At 29.4% G+C, this 10,121-nt stretch overlaps 1 protein-coding gene across 1 annotated transcript; it reads right to left on the minus strand.

Annotated features, from left to right (window-relative positions):
• Positions 1 to 3,822: 3,822 nt before the first annotated feature.
• LOC143909132 (trissin receptor-like) lies at positions 3,823 to 9,772 on the minus strand. The gene is given in 6 exon segments (XM_077427033.1): positions 3,823 to 4,316; positions 4,517 to 4,613; positions 5,703 to 5,900; positions 6,748 to 6,907; positions 9,016 to 9,160; positions 9,532 to 9,772. Coding segments are annotated over 6 exon segments (1,335 nt in total).
• Positions 9,773 to 10,121: the final 349 nt, after the last annotated feature.

The following is a 10,121-nucleotide window of genomic DNA, read 5'->3' on the forward strand; positions in this document are numbered from 1 at the left end:
TAGAAAAAATTAAAAATTGATTTTTTTTTATGAATTTTTAAGCTTGTAAATGAATTACAAGCTTAAAAATTACAATACAGTCATAATCAATAAAAATGAAGTCATAATCAATAAAAATACACACCAGTTATTAATTAATGAGATTTTTGCTGTTGTATATTCGATGACAAATTCTTAATATCTGGTTCGTATTTCGTCATTTTTAGTAATACACACGACCAACTGGATTCATCAGTCATTCTATTTCTTAAACTAGATTTTATAAAATTCTAATTTAAAATTCTAATTTGGAAGAGAAAATTGATGGCGATGGAATGGCGTTCCAAGTTCTCATTATTTGTTCTTCTGCATTTTATTAAATATGTTCGTTAATCGATCAATTCCGATTATTTTCAAATCATTTCTCAAATCAACAAATTTTTGTTTCCATATCAAACCCGATTGAAATTCGATAAATTGCATTTCAATGTCTTCCAGATTTAGTTACTCGAAAATCTCCAAATTGAGGTCATCAGCTTTATTTCTGGATGTAAAATAAATTTTGATGTCTTTTAAAATCTCCTGAATTGTTTGAATCTTGAAGAAAACTCGTTGATTATCTATTGAATAACTACAGAAAATTCTCGTGTTAATTTGATTTGATTTTGCTTTTCTTCTGCAATTTTTTTTTTTTTGTATCTGGAAAATATTTGAAGGTGTTAAATACAATGTCACGAACGAAAATTTGTAATTTAGCTTGAAATTCTTTGTTTAAATCAAATATAACAATAATTGTTTTGTTAACACCTTGCAGTTTAATATTTAATTCATTTAAATGTAAGCACAAATCACTTTGCCAGCATGAAAATTGAAATATTCGAATAAATTTGATATAACATGTACGATTTCACATGACTTGGACGTACGATCGAAAAATAATAAACATTTAGCATTAATGAAATTTATGTATTTTTATGTATGTAGAATGATATAAAATATCAATATCGATCAATCGAACGTCCCCTCAAGTAGTCCGGGCCCTGGAACTTTAATCCCAGCTCCCCCCCCCTCTCGGCGGCCCAGTACGTAGTAACAATAGATGAAGTTTTGTGATCATGCGAAACTCGAAATTTTGATTGATTTGAAGCTCAGAATCAATCACTGATCGTTTTCATGATCTAGAAAAAAATGTGTGTGTATTAGTATGTGTTTCTGTGTATTTTGGGGACTTTTTTCTTTGTTTGTGTTTATGGTTATTTTAATGTTAAAGTTAAAAAAATAATATAAATAAAATTACCAAACACCGAAATAAAATTCTTAGAAATGTTCATAATACATTTTACATGTGTACATATATATGTATATTGTACATGTTTTTTTTATTTTTTTAAACATATGTATATACCAGGAAGGCCTTACAGGTAGCCCCAATGCGCCTTCCTGGCCAATTACAAACATTAAAGATTTTTTTTAATATACAAGTCGCTCAATTACGAGACACTGAAAAACTCGCAAATTAACGAGACATCTATGAATTGTACATAAAATTTTATTGTAACTTAATCAATCCCAAATAGTGGTGACATAGTAGGTAGGAAGGATATTTAGCCAATTTTACCGGGAACCGTTTCAACAATGAAATCAGAGAAAATTGGCAAACTCTGATAGAAAACGATCGATCTGGAGTCACAAATATCCAGGTCTGACCAGCATCACTACAGATATACTCAGAAAAATTCTTTTCAATCGAGGTCAGCTCATAGGATCGAACCCGGCGCCTCTCGACGCTAAGCAGAAGCTTAACGACCGAGCTATGCTGCTGGCTAAACGTATTTTTTTTCTTTCGATGTATATAGAAAGAAAAAAATTACGTTTCTATACGGTAAGGTGTAATTTTATTCACGATACAAAAAAAATACTTTTGGTAGAATCCTTGTTTCAAATAATATAGATTAATCTAAGAAAATGTCGTAAGAAATTTGAGCTTTACGAATTTATAAAAATGTAAGCTCTTATTGAACACAAAATAAGAACATTCGAGATGAAATTAATTAGAAAATTATTGTGAAAATCTGCTGTATTGAATTAATGGTCGTTGTTTCTCTTAAATCTGAACAGAGAACAAAAAGCACAAGAGTGAAACGCGAACCGTAACAAAGACGTCAAAATAAGGTGAATGAAAAGAAAAGGCTGAACATTTTCCACGCTCTCTGACTAGAATGGCTTCCGGAGGAAAAAATTTCTTTATAAGAACAGTACATACACACATGCATGTGAAAGGTTTAAATTAAATAAAGTTTCAATCTATCACAGAAAAGTCACATATCACAATTGCATAAAAAATATGAATTGAAAAAGACTTTTTTAACTTACAAATATCTCGTATTTCGACACTCAAAAAGCCTTGAATATATATACGTATGAATGTATGTATGTATGTAAATGTGGTGAAATTAAAAATATCTTATGATTTATTGCTGATATATGTAAATTTTTAATTTGGTTCTATCGAACGATCACATTAATGATGTGATCGATTCTCCTGGGGGAAAGCTCGTTTCCGCTTGAACACATTTTTGAGAAGTTCAAACTCTCCGCTAAATAAACACACACACACACATATGTACCACTCGTTTAGGCTTGTCATCAATGCGCTGGTGAATATTTTACTTGGATTAATACTTAAACAAAAAATTCAATGGAACTATTGGATTTGTTCTGATTTTATGACAAACAAATTAATAATAAATAATAACGATATGAATAAAATAATAATACTGGCTATACATACATATGTATGTATGTGATATCAAATTTTTATATTTCACGTAAAATTTAAAATATGAGCAATTATATACATATGTATGTGAGAATACGATTGGAAATTATTTTACCGCGCAATTTTCATTAAATCGATTAATAATGAGCATTTTTGAAGAGTCAAATAAATACTGAAATAGATTTGCCTGTACCAAATTAAGTGGCTATACTTAAGTAGAGAATTGGATTTTGTATATATTTAATTAAAAACTTCACGTCAAAAAACATGTTGTTATATTGATTCTTGAGAGTATGAAAGGAAATATTTTCTGTTGGATATATATACATAGGTATCAACGATATAAATAAAAACTCATAATTTTTATTAAGCAGATTTTTATTTATTAGGTAGGTATACTGCTTATTTACTGAGAAAATTTACATATTTTCCGGGTTAACAGATTATTATTACGTATATAAATTTACATAATTGTATATTTTTATATATAAGCCATTATTATATAAATATACATATGTTATAGATAAATTATAAAAGACAGGTACTAAATGCACAACCACATACAACGCATACTTTTTAAAATTATTTACAGCATTTTGAACACGACCATTTCATAAAATCTACATGTTAATAAATATATTTGTAATCTAAATATTTACTTAATCGTAATTAGAGGTTTTTATATTAATGAGTATGAAATTATTTATATATACATAGTTAGTTATACGTAAATATATGTAGTTTTTCACTTTTGAATATTTGAAAAATATAATTGGTAATAATATAGAGAGCTCGATATTCATTAGTATTACGTAGTATTTTTGTATCATTTATATTATTATATAGGTATATACACTAATAGTAGTGTCAATTTATGTATTTGGTCGTTTTAAACCTAATTTATTTGGATTTTTTACTTACCTCTTATACAGTTCATATGGTTTTAAATGTAAATAAATAAAACGAGGACGTGATATGATAGGAATATTTAAATAATTTCTCAGTAGGTATTTTTAGATGCAATATTTTGAGCGTTCTATTATAAATTAAAATAATGGTATTTTTCATCCAGTGTATGTATCGGAGCTCGTAGGTCCTACTGAGCTACAACCAGCTCTCGTAGAACGCGTTGAGCTACATCGCAAAAGTGTTGGCAGCTGATTATTAGAATTTTGCTTCAGAAGAAGCTGCCTTTGCTTCTTCTGCGATGCTCTAAAATTGCAGAAGATCAACTCCCTCATTCCTCTTCTAAAGTTTCTGGACAAGAAGGCGTACAACAGTGGATTAACAGCCGAGTTAAAGTAGGTTATGAGAAAGGTCAAAGGTGTGAATAAAGTGCTGAAATCACTTCCCCCTTGATAGTTTGATGACCAATATTGCCACATCTTCCGAGCGTGAAATGGCAAATTGCAAACGGCAAAAGTGAGCACTACTACAATCAGCATCCTGATGACTCGCCTCCTCGCCCTAATAACGTTTTGCGAAAGATGACTGAATTGTTGAAAATGACACGGACCTCGTCTCTGTCTCCAATCAGCAACTGTCATAGAATTCTTCTCTACTTTCAATATCTTTAAATAAAAAATAAAAAAAAAATGGAATACTGCAATGAAATTTGACAACAGAATGCTTTGAATGTATTTATGTATTCACAAATTCACGAGTCTGGGTATCAAAATCTGGAATAATTAAATTTACCGATCGCATATTCAATTACCTGATTGCCCATTGTGGTCCTTTGGGTATAATGTCGCGGGCATTGGGAATTTCCACAAACTATATTCTGTCTAGTAGTCGTGTTTGATAACCCTTGGGAGCTTTGCCATAACCCTACGGCAATTCTTGTGTATAAAACCTTTGAAAAACAAAATAAACCGAAACACTTAAATCACGAAAGGATTAAATATTTGAAGGTACGGGCTATTTCTCATATTTCGATGTAAAAAATGAAAATGCAATTGCAAAAATCCGTTACGTAAATCCGGTCGATAAGCAATAAAGTGCTTATATACGTATTATATGTATGTATGAACTTCAAAACAATAAATTATATTTTTATATCGAATAAATAAAGTAAATTGAATTTCATAAATCCGCAAACGCGTCATGCCCATGAATAATTAGCAGATTTGAACAGATTTATATAACGGCCTCGGGCGATGAATAATGTGCGTTTCCGATTTTGAATTATACGTTGATAGGAAGAAATTATATTGAAAGAAATGGAAAAAAAATGACATCGAAATTTATTTCAGGAAAAAAATTGAATTTTTCGACGCAAGAACACAGTATTTACAATTGCGGGAGATATTTGTGTTTTTTTTAATATAAATCGTATCGAAATAAATTGTATTTCCGCATATTGCTATGAATTAATTTGATATTTTTACAGCAGTGTGTGTGCTTAAGCTTCTGAAATATTACCTTCAAATAACTACGGCAGATGATGCTTAATAGGATACCGTTTATTGCTTTAGATATCGCTATTCGGAAAATTAAAAAATATATAATTTTGTTGGATCGCTCCGGATTGAAAATTCATTTCCCGAAATACAGATGTTATACATATAATACCAATATAATGTATGTACGTATACGTAAAAATATTAAAAAGGAGGAGAATACAATTTTTTACTGATGATAAAACTCGAACTGATCCATCGAATAAACGAGGAAATTTTGTATTATATATTGGACAATACTATACAATGTAAAAATCATTCTCTTTTATCGTGAAAGTTTGATTAAACGGAAACTTTTTAATATCTTTTATTAATAAAAATTATTTTGTTTCAGAGTATATTCCTATACAAAAAATATAAATTATTCCGTCTAAAGTACATAAAACAATCAAATTAGCTACGGTATATGGATATTATTTTGTAGTTTCAGTATTGATGATTTCGACATAGAGAAAGTTTGAAAAAAAAATTAAAATACTCACCGACATGATGCAGAGCGGTGTTAAATAGAGAAAACAGAAATTGATGATGTCAAATAGTTCCGAATCGTATTTTTTCCTATGGGAAATGCAAATGGTTTCAGTCTCGTTATTTCCAAGCTCGTTCGTTATCGTTTGGACCCAGATGAATTTGGGAGCGCTGTACAAGGCGCTCGTTACCCACACTCCAACTATAACAAACTGGAAAAACGCAATTTTTCGTAACTAATTGATAACATTGAAAGCGAGGCTCAACACTCATCAAATCAGCCGGAAGAGAAATATTCAATTTGCGTTAATCTGACATAAAAGGATAACTTTCACGTGCGAATGGACGAAGAAAGGCCGAAGAAGTTGGGAGGGAGGACTTTTTGAAATATTTCATTATTGAATGAAACCAATTTGAAACGTTTTTAGGACGATTGGGTTTTTGCCGTAGCTGAAAATTCGTTAAATGGTCAATTTGTAAAAGAATTGGTAAATTTAATTTTCGCGATTCAAAAAAATGCCTTTTATTTTTGTGCAATTTTAATTTTTAACTGTTCACTTTTTTCATTGTTTCCTTTGAATATAAATGAAATTCACGTTCCAATAAATTTTTGTTTTGTTTGTAAAATGAAACGGTATGAATAAATAGTCAATATTCTTACCACAGACCGATTTGTTTTGAATAAAGTGTTAAATACGAAAATTGTTTAACGTTTCTATGAATATACGTAATTGGATATCCAGTTTGTGTGTATTTAATTAAAGGATTAAATTTGATTTATAATTTTCTAATGAGAGTAAATTCAAATTGATAACGTGCAGGAACAAATGTATGTATGTATAGGTATGTACATACATGCATGCTTACATAATATGTACGTACAGGTATTTTTATTTAAGCTTATATAAATAAAGCATTTATAGATACATACATATGTACATACATACATATGTGTATATTTTTCTTAGAAAACATTGATTTTCTTTAGCATTGGTTCATTATTGACGTTAAGTATGTATTTTACGGTTTTCGGTTGAGTAGTAATACGATAATCCTTACCTTGAGTCCCGAAGACGTGAGTATCTGCTTGCAAGTGATAGGGTGTATTATAGCGAAGTACCTTTCGGTACATATTACTACTAATATGAAAATAGAGGCTGTATAGCTGAGCGAGTGTACAAACTGATACATCTTGCATAGAAAATCTCCGAACACCCAGCTGATAACAAATCAAAAATATTATTTGGTAAAAATTATATTATCAGTATTGAATCATTTTCAGTTTTGAAATAGGTATATTTTAAATTGATAATAACAGTTCGAAAATAAAATTGAGCTTGTGATTTTCCATAAATATTTCAACTATAAACTTTAAAGACATGAAGATTATTATACACTCGAAAAATGTAGTCAATCATCCTTTAGTCAAAATAAATAATTCTTTGACTCGTATTAATTGTGCTATCAATAGATTGGTCCGTCACAGAGAAATAATCCTCTTTAATCTACGTATTGTAACTATCGTCAATATTTTATTCTTTGTAATTGTTCCAAGTATCAGAATTGTTTTATTTGATATTTAAGGTTGTGATATTGTATGTATTCTCTTGAAAGTTTTATTTTTTTTATCAAGAAATCCAAAATGAAATACAGTGTATATTAAATGAAAGCCCAATACATCTGTGATACGGGTCTACGTGACGAGCCCGAATGTTAAATTACAGAAAACACAAATATCGGAAGGCAAAGATCGAAAATCGAAAGATCTTATGTCGAAAGATCAAAAAAAAGGGTGCATGGTAAACGGTACATACTCACGTACATACTCACTTAATTCGCGCGAGCAGGGTACAACAGGAACTAGAGGAACCGGCTTTTCTTCCCGTATTCTGCGCGCGCACATTAATACGGGAGCAAAAGTCATAATTTTTAGAAATCATAATTTTTATAACCTTATATTTTTTAAATATTTTTATCTGAACCGGAAGTAGTTCTTTTACTTTTACGTGGTTTTTTATGTTGTTCTCAGAAATCTTTTGGTTTATTAAACTGAAATTTCATATGTACAAGTTTAAGCTTAATACCAAGTTATGTAAAAAATTTGGTCAGCATCCCTCAAATGGAAATGGCAGTTTACTCGTGTTCGATTTTTCTTCCACTATTTTTTTCGACCCCTTAAACATGTGCGTTCTTCTCGAAAAAATTCAAGTATAATTCTTGTATCAATGTTATGAAAAAAAAATACTAAATTTAATAAACCGGAAGTGGGATTTCTTCCTCTTAGAAAGGTCAAAAATGTTGTGCCCACTGTCCACACCCCTAAACGTATTAAGCTGAAAATTTGTATTTCTATTCTTTATGTACTAACTTAGAGCTACTAAGGTTTTGGTCAGAATTCGTAAACCGGAAGTAGTATTTTTTTTAAAACAATATTTCATTATTTTATTATGACCTTTTAAATTATTTTTATTTTCTTGATATTTAATGAATATAATACTGATAGTGATTTTAAGTAATAAAAAAAATTGAATGAAATCTGACAACCGAAAGTAGAACTTTTGTCTTGTGCAAGTTTCCATACATTTGCGCTCAATTTGTATCGCTGTCATAGTTATTAGTATTTCATAATCTGTTTGTACGGTTCAATATCGAATTTTGTTTTGTTACCTTCTTATATTCTTCAAATACATAGATAAAGTCGTGGGTTGGTCACACCCGAATTTTTTTTAAATATTGTTAAACGCAAAACATTATATTTAATGTTTTGCGAAATATTTCTAAAAATGAATAAATGTGGACTAATGCCACTTTCAAATATAACAGCTCAAATGATAGTAAGTCCTCAATAGTGACTATTATTGTTTATTACATATTACAAAGAATAGATAGTCACATTAATTTTTCGATATAATCATATACACATATATTATAGGAATTAAACTATTTCGGATGATAAGAAAGCTTCTCAAACTTTTCATTAATTAACCGATTTTACTTTAAAACTAATTGAGTTGTTCCATTTTGTACTGAACTTCAATTAAAATTTTTAGTGACTGTAATGCGCACGAAAGAAAGCAAACATGCTCTGTTTTATTTGATGTGAGTGGAGTGCATCGCGAGAACGGTAACCACAAAGGTAGTCGAATAAAAGATAACTTTAAATCAATGAAATGCTTTCAAAACAATTTCTTGTTTAAATAGTTCCTTCGCAATGTTTTGTTGGCGAATTAAATTTATTTTAAACATCAAATTGAAATAATTTATTATAGAAGTATTATTTTTAAACGTTTGAAATGAAATATTATCGAATATGTGGATATCACTTACCTTGGGATTAGGTAGATTGATAGATTTTGAAAAACACAGAAAATTCCGACACAAAGGTCAGCAACTGCCAAATTTGCCAGGAAAAAATTTGTTATTGATCGAAGTCTTCTCGATAGTGTAACCACCAAAATAACTAATAAATTCCCTAAAAGAAAATTATATGTACATAATTAAAAATGGAAATAATCCGATGTGTAAAAATTAATTGTGATATGAGATCTTTACGAAACAATTTTAAATATTGAATACATTTTGAGAATGTTTAAATTTCAAAGCATCGTGTTTTAGTTATAAAGGTGACCATTTTAAGCGTAAGACATTATATGGAGATGTCTTCTCGAATTTTTTTGACTTAATGAGAAACATGAATGCAAAAACATGAACACGAGAATATTCACTGATATGAAAAGCTAATGGAATATTATAGTGAAATATTTATATGTTGTGGGTGTTCATATGAATTATTTTCAGAAAATTTGTGTTAAAAAGGATTAAGATTGTTGAAATTTTACATACCGAAAAAACAACAGCAGAACACAATCGTATACAAAGTAATGAAAATTCCTCTAATGTCAGTCCTATCGAAAATGTATTCTTCTTCCTCGATCGCCGGAAAATTTTGTGATGTCGAGATTTCAAGTTCATTGTTGTTGTTGTTGTGTATTGTAAGATCTAAAATTAATGGCAGAGGCGTTTTCTCGTGGAAACTTTCATTTTGTCTTTTTTCGCTGTATGCAAAGTAATTTTTAAAATCCATTTTGATTTACTTTGAGATTAGCGTTAAACATATAAACTCATCTTGAATACGAAAATTTTATCGTTCTGAAAAGAATAAGCAGGTTGAATGTTCGTTTTCATTTTTACTATCTTGAAATTTCAGTTTATTATTAGACGGATATTTTTTCATCAAAAAAAAATTGAGTTCAAGACCTCAATTATTCAATGATATTTTCGTATAGCCATCATAAAAACCGGACAAGAAAACTCATAATAATTTATATTACAAACATTAATGTACATACATAAATAACAAACAAGTTACCGAAAGAGTATACAAAGAACTTAAACTTGCAGACAAAGAGAGACTGTTGAAACTCCCCAGCAAA

This window comes from Arctopsyche grandis, chromosome 3 (assembly GCF_051622035.1).
Source record: "Arctopsyche grandis isolate Sample6627 chromosome 3, ASM5162203v2, whole genome shotgun sequence".
NCBI lineage: Eukaryota > Metazoa > Arthropoda > Insecta > Trichoptera > Hydropsychidae > Arctopsyche > Arctopsyche grandis.